Source organism: Eptesicus fuscus, chromosome 24, assembly GCF_027574615.1.
Source record: "Eptesicus fuscus isolate TK198812 chromosome 24, DD_ASM_mEF_20220401, whole genome shotgun sequence".
NCBI lineage: Eukaryota > Metazoa > Chordata > Mammalia > Chiroptera > Vespertilionidae > Eptesicus > Eptesicus fuscus.
The window spans coordinates 11,411,653-11,431,935 of NC_072496.1; the positions used below are offsets into that span (position 1 = coordinate 11,411,653).

The following is a 20,283-nucleotide window of genomic DNA, read 5'->3' on the forward strand; positions in this document are numbered from 1 at the left end:
TAAAAAAATACACGCTGACATCAGTATAGGCTTCAGTCTGCTATGGTGAGCGCTCTCCTCTCTCTCTGGCCTCCTCTTTCTCTCGCTCTCTCTACTTAATGGACTTTGCCCCAGGAAGACTGCACCGAGAAGGGGCAGCCAAAATTGCTTCTTCTTCCTGTGGCTGAAGTGTCTTGGACAAATGAAGAGCCCCACAGAGCTCAAAGGAGGACTACCCATAGGGCTGTGAAATTTCCTCATTTTTAGTTCTCTGTTCCTTTGTCATGGACCTTTAAAGATTGAGATTTGTTGTGGGCTTTAAGTTGCAGGGGAAAGGATTACCCAAAAAAAAAAAAAAAAAAAAAAAGCAAAGCATTTCTTGATATAATAGGTGCTATGTTCATATCTTGTTAGTGAGCGTCTTGACAGCGCTCAGAGCTTTGAGGTGTAGAATTTGGGTAAATAGTGTCCCCCGCAGAGGGCGAGTTGTGCATGGAGAGAGACCATGCAGAGCAGCTTGGAAAAGCCTCCATAACAAGAAATGCTTTTCTGAACGTATACACGGGCTGCGAAGACATAAAAGGCTTCTTTATTGGCAGTGACAGAACTTTAAATAACTTTCAGGTGATCTCTATACAAAAACTCTTAAATTGAATCATAATTCAAAGTTTCAATTTGATCCAGTAATCCGACTCCGAGAACAGAGAACGCTTCTGATGTGATAAATCAAAATGGAATACAGAGTTGACACTGTTTTCTGGCAAAATATTGGATTTTTCTCAGAGTACTATTGTGTATAAATAGGTAAAAAAAAAAAAATCAAACTGAATTTGAAAAACACTGTTTATTCAACAAATATGTGTTACATACCCCCTATGTATAAGCATGGTTCTGGGTGCTGGAAATACAACAAAAAAACGAGCATAATATCTGAGTTATATTCTATTGGAGAAGGCAGGCTATAAATATATAAGCAAATGTATACATAATACATTTTGAAGAGGGATACTTGTTATGAATTTGAGGAGGGGCCCACTTTGACAAGTATGTCCAGAAAACTGATAAAACGCGTAAGATTTGAACAGAGGTGTGGGTGGTGAGGATTTAAGATGCACAAATATTTTGAGGCTTCAGTGAGTTCATACATTCTGGAGGTGGAACAAGCTCCAGGGTGGCCTGAATATTACATCTATTGAGTAGAATATTGAGGGAGGTTAAAGCAGAAATGAGAGATTTGGCTTTCTCAAATAATGACCTAAGTTGCCAAACATCCACATAAAATTAAGGAAATAGGTTAGAAATATGGAATGTGACTAAGGAAATCTCCCACTTTCTCTAAAAATCATACCTAACCAAAACTAGGGGATAGAGTTCTTCAAAATTTATTTTACCTGTATGTTATGGTTAATGTTATGTGTCAACTTGTCTGGCTAAGGGATACCCAAATAGAATATAGCATATACAATTGTATTTTTGGGTGTGTCTGTGACGATGTTTCCAGAAGAGTGTAACGTTTGAATCAGTCAGTAGAATGAGTGGAATAGCCGAAACCGGTTTGGCTCAGTGGATAAAGCGTCGGCCTGCGGACTGAGGAGTCCTGGGTTCGATTCCGGTCAGGGGCATGTACCTTGGTTGCGGGCACAGGAGGCAGCTGGTCGATGTTTCTCTCTCATCGATGTTTCTAGCTCTCTATCCCTCTCCCTTCCTCTCTGTAAAAAATCAATAAAAAATATTAAAAAAAAAAAGAATGAGTGGAATAGATTTGCCTTCACCAATGTGAGGTGAGGCATTCAATCTATTGCCTCCTGCAAGCCCCCTACTGGGGATCCAGCCCTAAGTGCAGGCATGAGGGCCTGAATGGAACAAAAAAGCAGAAGAAAGGAAAATTCTGTCTTCTTGGGCTGGGACGTCTTGGTGTTCAGGGTTCTAGGGCCTTTAGACTGTTGTCCACCTTAACCAATGCTCCCCAGCTTCTCAGGTCTTCAGACTCCGACTGAATGATATCACCAGCTTTCCTTTTTCTCCAGCTTGTAAATAGCAGATCATGGTATATCTCAGCCTCCATAATTATGTGAGCCAATCCCAATTATCTATCTGTCTGTCTATCTATCTATCTATCTATCTATCTATCTATCTATCTATCTGTATATGTATCCTATTGGTTCTGTTTCTCTGGAGAACCCTGACGACTACAATATATGTCAATATCATTTGAAAGTAACAGAGCTGCTCCGAATTCCATATCACTACATAGAGATAGAAATGTAGGTACAAATTAAAGAAAAATAAGAAAATAAGAGCCCTCATGATGGAGGCATGTGTGGCATCACCTGCAGAAGCAAGTTTCGACCCTGAAGAAGGAAGTTTTGAGAAGCAGCCTGAGAACCAGGGGGTCAGGGCATGGACTACCAGGGAGTCTGCAGGCTGAGTCTGGTGGTGTGTTGATGGTCACAATAGGGTTTAGGAGGCACCCTTTTGAGGGGAAGAAAAGAAACTGGGAGAGGAAGGTATCCCTGAGAGGCTTGACTGGGGGGCTGGGGGGGTGAACAAAGCAGGGGATGTAACGTAAGGGTCCCATCACAAACTCAGAAGATTCACCAAACGTCCCTATCCAAAAACAAAACACAACTAAACAAAAAAGTGCCACGTGTTTGAGAAGTTTCTTTTAACTACCAGCGGAAAGGGTACCTGGAATGTCAAGCTTTCTTTAGAAATACTTAATACTCGTTGGTCCAGAAAAAAACAAACTAGTACAAATTGAAATAAATGGGGAAGCTCAAGCATCATCCCTAAAAAGAAACCATAAGAGTGAAACAGAGGAAGATAATCAATATTAATTAGCTAATAAAAAACACTACCCAAACATTGGACCACGAAGGGGAGAGCGTTTCTAACATAATATTTCAAAACTAATTAATTATCATTAAATAAGCAATGAAAGATGTGGCAGGATACCAGACATTCAAAAACTTAGGGTAGAAATACACACACACGAAAGAAGTCGTGAAATAAGAGTTGCTAGCACTCAGGAAGGAAATTAAATAAGAAAACAAGTTATCTCTGAGAGGAAACCAAATGGAAACGTGCCCAGGGAAGCATCCTCAGTGAGGGGAAGGGACATGTTTAGGCTGATGGACGTCTCCCTTTCAGTGATGGTGACAAGCCGATCCGCCATGGTCAGAGCTGCTCAAAGGGCACACTTAGATTGAGTGAACTTGATTCCATGGAGATAGATATCAGTAAAGACACATAAAAACTTCCACTTCCGCCGAAACCGGTTTGGCTCAGTGGATAGAGCGTCGGCCTGCGGACTGAAAGGTCCCAGGTTCGATTCCGGTCAAGGGCATGTACATTGGTTGCGGGCACATCCCCGGTAGGGGGTGTGCAAGAGGCAGCTGGTCGATGTTTCTCTCTCATCGATGTTTCTAGCTCTCTGTCCCTCTCCTTCCTCTCTGTAAAAAATCAATAAAATATATTTAAAAAAAAAAAAAAAAAAAAACTTCCACTTCCAGCGAGGACGCGATACAGTGCAAGATTTCAACACCACCACAGACACTGATAAGGAAATTCAGATACACTGCAACAATTGTGTGTTCCCCCGGCAGTGGGATCTGTGGAGAGAGCCCTTCTCCCCTGGGTGGGTTGCAGCAGGAGGCAGCCCATCAATGATGCTCTCTCATCATTGATGTTTCTATCTCTCTCTCCCTCTCCCTGCCTCTCTGAAATCAATAAAAAATATTTTTTTAAAAACATAGAGTTAATTTGAAGATAAAACTTATGTATTATGTTTCCAGAGAGTATTTAAATTTATTTATTTTTATTATTACTTATTTATTTTATCTTAATCCTCACCAGAGGATGTTTTTCCATTGATATTTAGAGAGAGTGGAAGGGAGAGGGAGAGACAGAGAGAACGAAACATTGATGTGAGAGAGACACATGGATTGGTTGCCTCCCACACATGCCCTGGCCAGTGCCAGGGATCAAGCCTGAAACCCAGGTATGTGCCCTTGTCCAGAATCAAATCTGGGACCGACCGTCAGTCCGCAGACCCATGTTCCATCCACTAAGTCAAGCCTGCTAGGGCTGAATTTATTTTTGAATAACCCTTGATAGCACACCATCACCTTCATCCAATTTCTGATCTTGAAACGGTCTAGGTAGGAACAATGACTTCAAGCAGTACTGAAATTCTTATCAGGCCAAACGTATGCCTGATTTGTACTTACTGCTTGCTATCCCAGCCACCTCTAAGGGTCCCTTAAGTCCCCCTTGTTAAGAGATGAATCCAGTACTGGGATTATGTCTTAAAAATTCTGACTTCTATATTGTGGCCAGTAACTTTTCACTATTTTATTAGCTAGTTGAAACTTTAAAATTTTATTTTTATCCTCACCCAAGGATGTGCTTTTACTGATTTTAAAGAGAGGAAGGGGGAGAGAGAGAGAGAGAAAAAAAACAAAAAACATTGGTGTGAGAGAGAATCCACAATCAGTTGCCTTCCCTAAGAGCCCCAACTGGGGATTGAACCTGTAACCCAGTATGTGATCTGAATTTAAATCAAACCAGAAGACTTGTTGGTGTATGGGACAATACTCTACCAGTGGTCAGCAAACTGCGGCTCTGTTGCCTAATGAGTTTGCCGACCACTGGGATAGGGGCTTCATCACAAGGAACAACAGCCTGTAATTATTGGAATCGAGAGTCTAGGTCAGTGGTCGGCAAACTCATTAGTCAACAGAGCGGCAAACCGCGGCAGTTTGCTGACCACTGCTCTAACCAACTGAACCACCTGACCAGGGCTTTAAAATACTTAAAAAGTATTTTTTGTCCAGCTCCTTAAAAATTGTTTTCAGTGTAGTATGTTTCTGAAATTACTAAAGTCACTCATATACGAAGACAGGGATCTCTCCTGGTTCCACTCCAGTATTATTTTTAAGTGCATCTGATTAATTGAAGCTCAGTCTTCACTCTTTAGTGTAAGCTTACCCTTTCCATCAACAAAGATGTTGGGTTCCATAACAGATGACGAGGGACCTACGAGTCTTTAATAAACACGGTGTTGAAGATACAATTAAAGCCCTGGCTAGTTTGACTCAGGAGATAGAGCGTCAGGCTGCAGACTGAAGGGTCCCAGATTCTATTCCGGTCAAGGTCACATACCTCAGTTGCAGGCTCAATACCCAGCCCTGGTCAGGGCTCATGTGGGAGGCAACCAGTCGATGTGTCTCTCTCACATCGATGTTTCTTTCTGTCTCTACCTCTCCCTTCCACTGTCTCTAAAAATCAATGGGAAAATATTCTCTGGTGAGGATTATCAAAACATACACACACACACACACACACACACACACACAAAACACCACACAAAACAAAACAAAAAAAGAGATACAGTTAAAGAAGACTGCAGCAATAAAAACTGATTAACCCCAAAGAACCCAAAATAACATTTACTGACATATAAAACTAAAGTAATGCAAATACTTATTACAAAGTCATAGAGTATTATTGTAGTCAAAGTTTAAGTCAAGCAACATTTAAATATGATCCCCACAAGACAATGTAAGTTCTATGATCATCTCTGAAAAATAGTTGTCATAGCATTAGAGTTCAGGGTTTTGTTAATGGCTTCCTGGTTGGTTTAACTCTACTGAGTTACAAACGAACTCAATTAAAGGGGACTATTAATTGCTACAATGGTGCCATTTCATTTACAAGGAGTTACCAAAGCCAGGGCAACATTGAAGAGGAGACATTTTTTTTTTTCTCTCTCTCCCTTAAAGCAGCTGGTCCTAGAGAAGGATGGTTCCCTCAAGAACCATAAAACTCCTTCATTTGACAGCCACGCAGAGAAGGTGAGAACTAAATAAACAGCACTGCTCACAGGAGCTGTCACCGTGATGGATGCTGATGAGCAGTAATTAATGTGGAGTCTTTTAAGCAAAGCCTCCAGGTCTAAGCTGATGTCCACTCCCTTAGATGTGTGGAGGCCAGAAAAAGGACCAAAGAATGCAGAAAGCAGAGAAAATGGCTTTTTTTTTTTTTTAAATGGGAAGCCCCCAGCCAGTGTGGCTCAGTGGTTGAGAGTCTGCCCATGAACCAGGAGGTCATGGTTGGATTCCAGGTCAGGGCACATGCCCAGGTTGTGGGCTCCATCCCCAGCAGAGGGCGTGCAGGAGGCAGCTGATCATTGATTCTCTCTCATCACTGATGTTTCTCTCTCTCTCTCCCCTCTCCCTTCCTCTTTCTAAAATCAATAAAACTGTATTTTTTTAAACAACGGGAAGCAAGAGTTTGAGAGCTGTGTCAATGCCTGACCCTCCTGCAATTTGTAAGCTCTTGACTATTATTCAGTTCTAGAATCAGTCTTCAAAAAAGAGAAGCTGTAATATGTGATTACCCTGCCTATATTTATTTACCTATCCACTGTTTGTAGTGCCCATACATCGCCTGATAAAATTTACTCACCATAAAGGGATGTACAATTTTCAAAAATTAACATTTCCTTGTTCATTGTTATACTGTATAGTTTTCATATTGTTAAAATGTATTTCCATACCTTAAATTACTCCAGCAAAATTCTGAAGAAAAAATGGTCACATTAAAAAAGAATATCATTATTGTTATGTTAAAATAAGTGATACTTTATAAATAATTTTATAATCACATCATCTAATGCCAGAGCCTCAAAATAAAAAATAGAATGCCACTAAAGTCATCATCAAGGTATTAAATTTCTTCAGCAGACCATTCTTTTGTTAAAAAATAAATAAATAAATACTACAACAACAAAGATTCTATAGATTAACCATCCCAGGCTTTGTTTGAAGTTATTAGAATTTTGGCATAGTCTCGATTCACCATCACTGTGCATATGTGTGATACATTTACCAGGTCAGGGTCCACACACAAAGCAGAATAATATTTTCCAATATTACTTTCCCAGCCATTTTTTAAAAAATATGTTTTTTATTGATTTTTAGCGAGATAGAAAGGGAGAGAGAGAGAGAGAGAGAGAGAGAGAGAGAGAGAGAAAGAGAGAGAGAGAAACATTGATGATAGAAAAACATTGAGCAGCCGAAACTGGTTTGGCTCAGTGGATAGAGCGTCAGCCTGCGGACTGAAGGGTCCCAGGTTCGATTCCGGTTAAGGGCATGTACCTTGGTTGCGGGCACATCCCCGGTGGGGGGTGTGCAGGAGGCAGCTGGTCGATGTTTCTCTCTCATTGATGTTTCTAGCTCTCTATCCCTCTCCCTTCCTCTCTGTAAAAAATCAATAAAATATAAAAAAAAAAAAAGAAAAGAAAAACATTGAGCAGTTGCCTCCTGCACGGCCCCCACTGGAAATCGAGCATGCAACCTGGGGAATTGAGCCATGACCTCCTGGTGCACGGGTCAATGCTCAACCACTGAGCCACACCGGCCAGGTTGTTTTACATTTTAAAGGGTTTCATTGAAGACTTTTTGTTTTATTATTGAAGTGCACGCACAAGGTGAAGTCCGAGGCAGAGGTGAGAGCGGTGTTCCCAGGAGCTAGAATTGCAGGCAGCTCCCAGAAGTGGGAAAGACAAGAGCTAGAACCTTCCCCGGATCCTCCGCGGGGCCTTTGGCCCTGCGCGCCCCTGGATTCTAATTCCTTACTTCTGGCCTCCAGAAATGTGTGCGAATAAATGCAAATTGCTTTAAGCACCAAGTTCGCGGTCATTTGTTACAGCAGCCACAGGGAAAGGATAGGGCTGACTCCTTATGAACAGGAGAGGTACTTTGAATGCAAACAGCTAGAGGCCTCAGAATGAATGCTGCTGACTGAGGAAAGGAGCCGGGAAGAAAGGAGAGAACCAAGGACCCAAGGGACATGGTTAGCATCTCGGAGAGTAATTTAGTTACAGTATTAAGGATGCACTAATTTGCACATGGCGAAAGGAAAATTAATTTCCAGGGTTTTCATACTATCATGCGTAAACACTCAATTATCACTTAAAAGACACAAGTGCAATGAATGAAGTAATTGAAGTGAATGGATAATTATTAATACACTTTTAAAATGTCCTTAAATTATTGCTGTGTACCTAACAACACGAGTCACTCAGGGTCTCTAGAGTTTTCTTGATATAAAGAGAGACATGAATGAAGTTGCCAAAAGGGGCATGTATAAATACATATATCTATCACATTGCAAATTTTTTAATATATAGGGGTGGGTTTTTTTTTTTAATGTTTTTATTGATTCCAGAGAGGGAGAGAGAAACATCTATCTGCTGCCTCTTACAGGCCCCCTACCGGGAATTGAGTCCGAAACCCCAGTCATATTCTCTGACTAGGAATCGAACTGGTGACCTCTTGGTACAAGGAATGATGGTCAACCAAATGAGCCTCACTGGCTAGGGATCATATTTCAATGTTATAAATAGATTTAAAATATGTTACTGAAAAGCACAGTGTAGAACAAAAATGCCCCTGTCTAATTCACTAGCTGTGTGACTTTGGATAAATTATCTCGCCTTTCTGTGCCTTGGTTAGCTCAATCTGTAAATTGCTGGTATAAATAGACTTCTCTGGGTTGATCTGTGAATTACATGGGTTGATATTTGCACAATACTTAGAACTCTGCCAGGCATGTAGTTCTTTAAAAAATGTTGTTACTAAATACACAAGAGAGACTAAAATATTTCATTGCCACTTGAGGTATAAGCTACATTGATGATGTTTAAGATGGTAGTGACTTTAAAAAGTTTTACCAATTTTATAAATGTTTTAGTTTCTGTGCCAACTGTTATAAGAAAAACGCCATGGACTGTGTGGCTTAAACAACAAAAATTTATTTCTTACAGATCGGGAGGTGGGAGGTCAAGATTAAGGCGCCGGAGGATTCCTTGTCTGCATAGTGGTTCATAGACAAAGATCTGCCTGTGTCCTCATCAGGTAAGAGGGGTGAGGGAGCTTGCTAGATCTCTTACAGGGGCACAAATCCCACTCGTGAGGGCTCCATCCTTATCCCTTAACCACCTTCCCTTATCCCCACTTCCTAATGCTATCTCATTGGGAATTAGTTTTCAACATATGAATTTAGGGGACACAAACATTCAGTCTATAGCAATAAAAAAGACTGCTAATTTTAGAAAAGTAAAAGAAAAATAAGTTAACTACCATGTTAATGCTACCTGTTAGGAATAACATGTTTCAGAAATGCTATCATGGAAAACAAATATTTAAAAGAGGAAATAGACTGACCCAGGGCATGCATGTCCCTGGTTGTGTTAGAGACTATGAATAAATATGACTCCTGGTCTCTCTTTTCTTCAGAACCCATATAGGCAACTTTTTAAATATATATATATATATATATATATATATATATATATATATATATACATATATATATATATATATATATTTTTTTTTAATTGATTTCAGAGAGGAGGGGAGAGGGAGAGAGAGAAACATCCATAATGAAAGAGAATCATTGACCGGCTGTCTCCTGCATGCCCCCCATTGGGGATCGAGCCCGCAACCCGGGCATGTGCCTTGACTGGAATCGAACCTGGGACTCACAGGCTGACGCTCTATCCACCGAGCCAAACCAGCTAGAGTCACATAGGCAACTTTAATTTTGTGGAGACATCCTTCCTTTGTAAATGGCAATGCAATTGAAAGGGTGATAGCCTTCTTTGACATCGATGGATTTTTGATAAGCTTCTTGTAAATAAAAAATTTGGAATAGACAGGTAAATCTGTTCAGTGTTGATTTTAAGAATCCATCTTCTTGAAAGGTATTGTTTTCTAAACTTAGGTGTACTTTTCTGCAATCCCCAGATTCCACACGACAAATGCAAATTTTCAGGAATTTAATTTATTACACAAAATTAGTGACCCTAATGAATCGTTCATTGTATTTTCCTTCTATCCCATCCGACCCTTCAGTCATCATGTAACAATGCACATCATGGTTTTGGCCACTGCTGGACTGGCAAACGAACTATGGCTTTGTTACTGCAAAAGCCAAACCTATCTGATTGCGTACAGGATCCCTTGCCAATGGAGAGTGGCATTAATTTTTAAATCTCTCTGAACAACTGAGGAAATCACTGTGTTCAGCAGGGCTTAAAAAACAATGTTTACTTTCCCCAAATCAAAGCATTGGAACACAAAGTGCCAATTAAAATTTCAAGCAATGCCAAACACACGTATTCCTCATTGCCAGGCTATGCCTTGGCATTCCCAAATTATATGGCATTTGCTTTATCTGGAATGTCCTCTTGTGCGCTCCTAATGTACTGTGATCCTACTCATATTTTAAGGCTCAGCGAGCCACCATCATCACCATTGATATTTGGCAGCCGCTCTCACCCAAAGAGGGCTCTATCAGTTGAGTCAGTTTCCACAGGAAGTCATAGACATGTTCACGTTGAATGAGAACCTAACGCAAAAGTAGCCATAACGTTTATAGGAGAGGAACTCAAGTCCCAGAGGACTAAGTGGCTTACTTACTGCAACAAGATGCTAAGCACAAAACAGAGTTCCTGACTGTAATTGATTATGAAAATAGTATTTTTTTAGTGTATGTTTGCACTCTCAGGGGCCATGGAAAGCAGGCAAGTGCAACCCAACAGGTCTATGGAACTGTTAAAAGACAAGGCCTTCACTTCCTATGCGATACTTGGGCCTGATTTCAACCAGAGTGCAGGGATCACTTTAATTTGAATTGTTTCCTTGGGTTTCAGTTAGAAGAGAACATCTTATTGCTAAAAATAATAATAAACTACTCCATTAAAACTTAGTTCTTCACCATGTATGTTTACATTGTATGGATAGCTATTTATCTACCATTTATATATGCATCCACCTATCCATCTATCTCTAGCTGATCTTTGAATAACTCAGGGGTTAGGGGCGCCAACCCCCACATAGTTGAAATTCTGCATTTAACATTTGACTCTCCCAAAACTCAGCTGTTCCTTGGCACCTCTGGGGGATTGGTTCCAGGACCTCCCCTGCCCCCCAGATACCAAACTCTGTGGATGCTCAATTCCTTATATAATATGGGGTAGATTAATGCATACAGTTGGATCCCCCACTGCAGATAAAAAATAGTACAATTATTTATTGAAAAGTAGCCATGTATAAGTGGATCCATGCAGTTCAAACCAGTATTGCTCCAAGGTCAACTGTACATGAGTAGATAAAAATGAATATATTGCTCCCTCTCACATGATTTGGATTTTACTGGCCTCAAAGTAGATGAGAATGCCTTATATCATCCACCATCCCCCCAGCCAGGTTACTCACAACTGCACAGAATAAATTACGTATTCAGTGTAATTTCTGATATTGCTGATAATGAGAGCGATGAAGTCAGCCGATGTGGAAGCAGTATGTAAATTGTATCTGTATCAACAGTTTGACATAACTGGCATCAACATTAATTAATGCAATGAATGATTCATTACATCAAATCAAATATCAGAGAAGCATGTCTTTATAAAGCAGGGTACAATGAGCATATTAAGTGCGGTTTAGGATCACTTCAATTAATAAACTAACTTTCTATCATTTTACTTATTCAGCTTTAATTTCTACCTCTAGAAATTAAACATAATGATAATGGAAATTCAGCCATGTGTGTATTGGATTTACATATTTTTTTATTGTGTTATGTCAGATTTACAAGGTGGCCTTTATTTTTATTTTTTTTAAATATATTTATTGATTTCAGAGAGGAAGGGAGAAGGAGAGAGAGAAACATCAACGATGAGAATCATCGATCAGCTGCCTCCTGCATGCCCCCTACTGGGGATTGAGCCTGCAACCCAGGCATGTGCCCTTGGCTGGAATCGAACCTGGGACCCTTCAGTCCACAGGCTGATGCTCTATCCACTGAGCCAAGCCGGCTAGGGCTACAAGGTGGCCTTTAATAATGAAGGAATAGGTCATTAGTCCAGGGATAACGGGTAGCTGTGTCATTCTGGATCCATGGCTCCTCCAGGTCCTTTTTTTTTTTTTTCATCTCAGCAAGTGAGGAAGGAAAAGTAGAACAAGGAAGGACAAGCTACCATGTTCCTATTAAGAGCATGCAGGGTCAGCTTCATGAATGCGCCCCGTGGGCAATTCCAAGGACCCCATGGAGAAGGACCCAGGTTTGTTTGAAAGCACTGCTGTCGCCGTCTGGAAATTCTCCACAAGGTAGTGTGTTTTCATTTTGCATTGAACCCTACAAGTGATGGAGCTGGCTCTGAGAAAATGAGGCCAGCACACATTCCCTCTTCTCACTTCCTATTCATCAGAATTTGGCCCTAGGACCACAATGGATCACACAACATGCTATCTCGATGGGCGTGTTATCTCGATAGCCAGTGCCAGCTGAAACTCAGGAGTTCTAATGGGAGAAGAAGCAGAGAGTCAGTAGTAACCTTAACCTAGCAAATTCAGCCACAGGTTGCATGGTTTCCATTGTTTTGTTCTTAGAACCTAGTGTTAGGGTGTTTGGCCTGTGACGTGGGCTGTGAACGAATTCACAGCTAAAGGAAGAGGTAGATCCAGGGAGAAAGTTTATTTGACTTTACCAAAGAGAAAGGGCCAGTGCATTGCTAATCAATCAATGCAAGGGCCAAAACTGCGCCTGAGTTTTAAAATCTTGGACTTGAAAGGGAGGGGGATTTTCAGACTGCTGCTGTTGCTGGGTGAAATAGAGCAGACATGGTGGGGGTGTTGTCTTTGTTAGTTCTTCAGGAGGCAATAGGGGCAGGTGCCCTAGGGAGATGTCTCATCAGTATTTTTCCAAAGCCTGCAAACCATTCTTAGAGCAAAAGTTATGAAGGGTTCAAAAGAGGCTTGTTTAAAGAGGAGAAGGGAAGGGAACTTTGTACTAAACCAGCAGGGAGGAGGGGTGTGTATACAAGAATGTAGCCTTAAAAGTAGCTTATCTTGTCCCTCAGTTTGAACAGAGGGACTGATTGGATCAGAGGACCTCACAAACTTGGGGTTTAATTGCCAGGTGCTTCTCATAAATTGTGGAAGGCTAAAGCAAAGAAAAAAAAATCTTTTTTTTTTTCATCCTAGCAACTAGCAATATAACAGGCACATGATTGGGGCTTGGTATGTTTTATTGTTGAATAAATAAGATATATGGTTGAATCACTACATCAACAGAACGAAAAGAAAGTTAAGTCTTTTGATTTTAGGTAGATCCAAGTTATCAAGGCCATTAAGAAAATGAGACTGGTTCAATTGAGAAATAGTTAATATTAGGTAAATGCTTCCAAAGATTAGAAAATATGTTTCAAATCCTTGGCTCACAGTAGGCAAAAGTTGGTAACTAGTAGTCCAGTAGAGTTCTATTTTCATAAATATAAACCATATTTGACTAAAAAACATGTTACAGAGGTACACAATCTCAGATTCTCTAGTCACTGAATGCATCAAATCACTCCTGGATAAAGTAGTCTTCATTCAGACACATTTAGGTGCCCGAAGTTCCTTTCCATGTCCACCTAATTGAAGAGTCATATATGTATTATTAAAAGGTTTAGGACAACTGAGTGTAATGCTTGGTACCCAAATGCTGGGCTGATGCTTGGGAAATAGGCATGAACACAAGAATTATAGCAATCCAGAGCCATTTAGTATGCAGCAAAACTAGCCTATGTGCCCTAATGATGACTATGCCTGATATGTTATTTCAACAGCCTAAGGTAACTGGTGGTCATTTTGATAACTTAGTATGCTTTTATTCTATGAAATTTACAAAAAGTTCCATCAAAGGCATTACAGCAAAAACAGTTTTAGGCCATAAAAGGAGTATAAGGTTTTCATTTCCTGATAATATTCTTATAAAAATAACTATTTAGTTCCTGCTAAGTTACTGAAAACATGAAACATTTCTATAGTTTGTGAATTGTAAATGTTGTGCCCATTACTATAAAAGTGCATTAGTGTAGTCACATATTCAATTGGAGGAGGCATTGGAGAAACGCAGTGCATAGGATGTATTACTCGGAGATGAAAGCTGACCCAAAATTTTAGGACGACTTCAAATGGAATGGTTTTTAAAAAGTGATACATTTATTTCTCTCTTGGTTAATGTGTAGGGTGGTTATGTAGGATCTGCTCAGAGTATTCATTTCAGCATTAGTTGGGGTTCTTGCATGTTTGAAACATGGTTTTCTAGGAAGCTCCGCTCAGGGCCATTCACAGCCAGGGCGGTGGGTAAGTAACAGGGAGACTTGGCCAAGCTTCTTTCAAGCACATGTGTTAGCGTGATGTCCAGAGAGGATTTGCACTCATGTTTCATTGGTGAGAATTTATAGAGTCAGAATCAGTGAGGGAAGGAAAAGTAATTGAGCTGGGAAGCTTTGTATTTAAGGAAAAGGAGAAGATGAATTTTAGGGAGTAAACAGTAGAAAGTAATAACACTTCCGGGAAACATTATTCAGAAGTTGAGATGTTTGCTTGAAAATGATTTGTACCTATGAAACTTTTAATAATACACTGAATATCCCAGGGATTATGAATTCTAAAACAACTTTTATTCTTTTTTTGAAATATATTTTTTTATTGATTTCAGAGAGGAAGGGCTAGGGAGAGATAGAAACATCAATGATGAAAGAGAATCATTGATCAGCTGCCTCCTGCACGCCCCCTACTGGGGATTGAGCCCACAACCTCAGGATGTGCCCTGACTGGGAATCGAACCATGACCTCCTGGTTCATAGGTCAATGCTCAACCATTGAGCCACACTGGCTGGGCATAGCTTTTATTTAGAACAGATTTAGAGTTACAGAAAAATTATTAAAAAATGTGTTTCTAAACCCCACTCCCACTTTTCCCCATTATTAAAATCTTATATCAATGTGGTACCTTTGTTACAATTAATAAATATTGTAACATTATTAACTTAAGTCTGTACTTAATTCACATTCCTTAGTTTTGACCTAATAACTTTGCTTTGTTGCTGGTGGTACCAAGGTAAATTGAATAGTAGAAACCTATACTATGTTTTCTCCACCATTTTTCTTTTTTAAAAAAATGTAGTCTAATATTAAATAATAGTTTGGTATGAAATAAATACTTTGGAAAAAGGAAGATAGGGAAATAGCCAAGGGCTGGATTAAGAAAGGAATTACATGCCAATTAAAGAGTTAGTTCCCTATTCAGTCAAGATACGTGTAACATTTCCATTTTAATAGGTTTATAATTTAAAAGTTCACACTGGTGACTGGAGGGGAATGGAACTGGAAAAATTACCAGGGAAATTAGAGAGAAAAGATGAATTATGGATTTCCAGCTGTATGGTAGACTCGCCATTTTTTTTTTTTAAAGGCTCCTGTATTAGCCAACTTCTGAACTCCTTCAGGGCTGTTTTTTGCCCATAACAATGCTGGCTGGAGGGAGAGGCAAGTCAGAAATCTGTGGTGAGGTTACTACCTTGTCTTGAAATCCTATGCCCACGGAACAGTGCTTTACTCATGGTGAGTACTGCATAGATATTTACTCAATCAAGTATCACTTAGTCTAGTTACTATGTGGTAGTTGCATTGTACAACCATAGAATGAAATAGTACTTTGGTCATTAAATGGTTAGTCTGATTGTCAGAAACATGAGATAATTTCAAGTGTGGAACTTTTGCCTCAGATTGAATTTCATTTAGATGTACTAATTTACCACATGTCCTCAATATCAAATAATTTGACATGGATATTCTAATTCACAAGCCATCCATAGTTCATTAGAAGAGCTGGTGTTGCCTTCATGTAAAAATTTCCAGCTGACATATATTTATCAAATATTGAAACATTATGGGGTGATTGAATTATAATTTGTATTTCTATCTCCAGGAAAAACTGGAAGTAGAAACATAAATCTGATCACCCAGATGGAGGAGAGTAGCATGTCAATGGCAGCAGAATGGGAGATAGTAAACGGGCATGGCAAAATGTCGACTCTCAGGTTTTAAAAATTCAGTCAATTACACGATAATTGCCTAAGAATATCACAAGCTTAACATCTGCGACTCTGTGGCTTCAAATTATAAATACCGTATCTATGACCAGAGGGAAATGCAATTTTGCAAGAGGATTATTCTTCTAATTAAATGGTCCAGGCACCGAATCAGAATGAGATTCTTATCACAGGCTCTCTGAGCTTGATTGACTTCATGTTCTTTTCAGTGGTCCCATTGATTTGGGAGGCCTATCCGCAGCTTCTTAAAAACCCTAAGCCACACTTATTATTTAAAATTGTCTTTCCTACGAGGTTTTCAAAATTCCGGTAATATATGAGAAACAGTAACATAAAAATAGGTGTTGATCATTTATCCTCTACATCTGTAGAACACTTGAGAATTTGCTTGGTCTGTTCACTTCCACTGTATTCATGGTGCCTTCGACACAACATTCAGAGAGAAGCATTCGTATGACCTCTGTATTTCGGGGGAAACCAGACTCGGATATAAAGGTCACCAAGGCAGCTGGCACTCGGATAATTAGATCCTGACCAGTGGGACTTCTGTGCTAACACAGGACGTCCCAGGATGGAAGCCCCATTAAGTTCTTCCTTACCTGTCGCTGCGGTAAGCCGGTCAGGGCAGAGTGAGCTGGCATGGCTGACAGTGTCCTCTGTTCCAAGGAGTGCCACCGCCCTGTGTCCATTGGTGACAATGCGGGTTGCTTGGTTGGTTTCTGGCCTAGGCTCCCAAGACTCTTCTGATAAAGGTCCTCGCGGCAATTCTGACTTTTTCAGACAAACCTGTGTTAGAATCTTGGTCTCTCAAAGTCTTGGTTTGACCAAGCATTCTGAGCCTTTCACCAAAAAAAAAAAAAAAAAAGGAATAATAATCTATAGCCTACTGTTGTTGTTAGAATCAAAGAGAATATTTGATATAACACCAAAATTATGTTTAATAATTGTATATATTTTCTGTTGAATTGCTTAGAAGCTACCCCAAGCAATGCGAGAACAGTGCTTTGCTTATGGTAGATGGAATATGTATTTGTCAGAACTACTTGTGGTTAAAATGGGAAAGAAAGACAAACGTCTCAAGAACCCAGAATGTCTGGGTGATGTTTTTGTGGCCAGTCTTACCCTGTTCATTCCTGTCCCGGGTTCCTGTCTCCGAGCCCTGGAAAACGACGCGATGGCCTCAGCAGGTAAGCAGGGCGGCGGGGCGTTTGTTTAAATGCTAAGAAATGCTTAGGACACATCTAGACAAGAGCTGAGTGCTAAGTGCCATAACCACACTTGACGGGACATTCAGGTACATCTAAGCAAAAAGCGGCCGGGGAGAGGTCAATGGGGGGAAAAGGAGACATGTAATACTTTAAACAATAAAGAATTTAAATTAAAAAAATGCATCTTAAATCCACAGGGAGAAAGGTACTAATTTGGGAACTCATTTTAAAACAAAAACTTAAACTAAAATTAGTTTTATATTGAAAGGGTGTTTTTTTTTAATGTATTTTAGTAATAGTTTATCAGAGAGAAAAAAAGTTTCTTTACATCAGTTATTGATTTTATACCAACACATTATTATTTGTAAGTTCTAGAAGTTATACAATTGACATTGGTAAAATGTGGGAATAACTAGGTTTTCAGTGCATGAAGTGAAAACGATTGTGTGGCGTATACCGACTGACTATAGGTTATTAGAATTTAGAGAAACAATGGCTGAGCAAGTTGCTAAAAAAAAATTAAGAGTTTCCTTTGGTCTATGATGTGCTTCTAATCACCTTTTTCGGTATATTTACTTGGGAAATACTTTACCTGCTTATTATAATAAGGATGGTGTCTCTTAGAATGGTTTGCAAGCACAGATAACACAAGTAATAACGTATCAACTGCTTCCGAAGCATTCTATCTAGTTGGGTTTTCCCTGAAGGCGGTTGAGAGGGACTTTCAAATGTTCCCATTTAAAGAAATCCTGGTGAATTTTCCCCAGGTTCTAACAAGCCATGTCTCCAAATAGAACTCATTTCATGGGAAAAAAAAAAAAAAAAAAGAATCCCACAGCACTTCTTTTTAATAACTGTTCAGCTACAAAATTTTATTGGTATCTTTTTATGTTCCCTCCAGAGGATGTAATGCACAAAAGCATTGCCACGGAACATATAAAATTACAAATGAAATTTATTGTAAAAAGTAGACTGTCTTCTAGACGGGTGTCAGTATTTATTTCATTCATCAACCAATACTGCAGTGGAATATATTCATGGGCAGCAAGTCCATGGGCGGGAACCGCCAGCCAACGTTATTGACGGAGATAAGACAAGATATTGAAAAAGACAATCGGTTTTAAGTGGACTCTTCCCGAACAGAAACGGTCCCACAAAGAGCACTGTAAAAACTCCCCCGGGCGTGGGTTTGTGCTTGACGTGACTGGCTTAACTACATAATTTGGTCGTGTCGTAATCCACGGCGTTGGGCAATTTGGCATTGAAGGCCTGCAGGGCGGCCTGGATGCGCACCACCTCGCTCGTGGCCAGCTTGAGGCGGTGGCGGAGCAGGCAGGCGAACAGGTCCAGGCGGCGCGGGCCGGGCGGCGACAGCTTATTTACACGGTCTCGGATCTCGACCAGCTGCAGGAGCGCCGAGTCCTGGGATCCCTGAGTGTAGGGGTAGTCCAGCTGCAGGATGAGGTCCCGGATGGCCTCGGGGTCAAAGTGCATGCTGTAGCCGAACACTTGGATGTTGTTGATCTTCATGTAGCCCAGGTTCCGGGCCGGGTCGATGAACTCCAGGGGCTCGTAGTACACGCTCTCGTTGCCGTTGGGGCCGCTGGACTTGATGCGGCTGCGCAGGTAGATGTGCACCGTCTCGAAGAAGGTTTTCCACTTGTTGCCCAGCGTCAGCGACCAGTTGTAGCACTGCAGGGGCAGGTCCAGCCTCGTCCGCTCCCAGTCCGGGAAGCGGTCCTCGCTGACGGGCATGAACCAGCTCTCCGAGTGGCTACCCCCGAACGGGTTGATGTACACGGCCAGCACGGGCTCCAGGGTGCTGTTCTTGGTCAGGCAGATCTGCAGCGACAGCCCCAGGATCATGTGCACCAGGCTGGACTTGTACTTGTTGCTCTTCAGGGTGAGCAGCATGCGCTTGCGCCACGACGGGTCGAACCAGCTGTTGAGGCGCATGTCGTTGCTGATGAAGATGGCGTGCACCTCGAGGCGCCGGTCCGTCTTCTGCAGCAGGTACTTCAGCTCCAGGTCCTGCAGGTCGGTCTCGAAGCCGATGTAGTGGTCGGTGGACTCGGCCACCTCGGGCTTGCACGCGCCCTGGCTCGGCATGTAGCCCGTGTTGCAGGCGCCGCAGCGCGTGCGGTTGTCGGGGGCGCAGGCCAGGCAGGCGGCCGCGTCGCCCACCGTGCAGGGCAGGGCGGCCGTGCAGGCCAGCTGGTCGCTGGGGCAGGTGCAGGAGTGCGTCTCCTCCGAGAAGCTGCCCAGGAGCCCGTTCTCGTTGCAGTAGAGGAAGGACTGGATGCGAGTGAGCCAGTAGGTGGAGGTTCTGGGAAGAGAACAGGGAGAAGCTGTGTCAGTACAGGCACCGAGTGGGGCTGCAGCGGAGGCAGCCCGGGCCCTGAGCTGCACTAGGGTTCCTTCAGGTCGGCTCCAGCTAGGCGCTTAACGGAGGTGAGAGGTCCAGAGAGCCCTGCGGGCGGGGCTCAGGGGTTGAGCATCGACCTATGAACCAGGAGGTCCTGGTTAGATGCCCAGGATGTGGGCTCCATCCCCAGTGGGGGGCATGCAGGAGGCAGTTGATCCATGATTCTCTCTCTTGTTGATGTTTCTATCTCTCTCTCCCTTTTCTTTCCTCTCTGAAATAAAAATATATTTTTTAAAAAGATCCATATAGTTAATCATTGAAGAAATATACCTTTTATATTTGTATACTATAAATTATATATATTTAAATATGTTTATATAGATATATACATCTATATACTATGTAATCATGTTATATATTGTTATATGTAATAGATGTTTGCATATTATATTTGTATATTATATATATTTTATTTCTGCACTAGATTGGCTATAGATAATTCCTTCTGAAGAGATTGCATGTGGTCTCTCTAGTACAGTGGTCAGCAAACTGCGGCTCGCGAGCCACATGCGGCTCGCCACTCTGTTGACTACTGAGTTTGCCGACCACTGACTTAAGCATTTAAAAGAGGAACACTGTGGCTCAGTAGTTGAACTTCGACCTATGAACTAGGACAGTGGTTGGCAAACTCATTAGTCGACAGAGCGGCAGACCGTGGCTCTCGAGCCGCATGTGGCTCGTGAGCCGCGGTTTGCCAACCACTGCACTAGTATACT

At 41.3% G+C, this 20,283-nt stretch overlaps 1 protein-coding gene across 2 annotated transcripts in view; it reads right to left on the reverse strand.

Moving 5' to 3' along the window:
* Positions 1 to 18,079: 18,079 nt before the first annotated feature.
* The window catches only part of BRINP3 (BMP/retinoic acid inducible neural specific 3), a 199,555-nt gene continuing 197,351 nt past the window's right edge, over positions 18,080 to 20,283 (reverse strand). For both annotated transcript variants that reach the window (XM_028158072.2, XM_008149829.3), the window contains one exon: positions 18,080 to 19,468. In XM_028158072.2, coding sequence (XP_028013873.1) covers positions 18,352 to 19,468 — 1,117 coding nt within the window. In that variant the 3' untranslated portion in view covers positions 18,080 to 18,351. The remainder of the gene's footprint in view (positions 19,469 to 20,283) is intronic.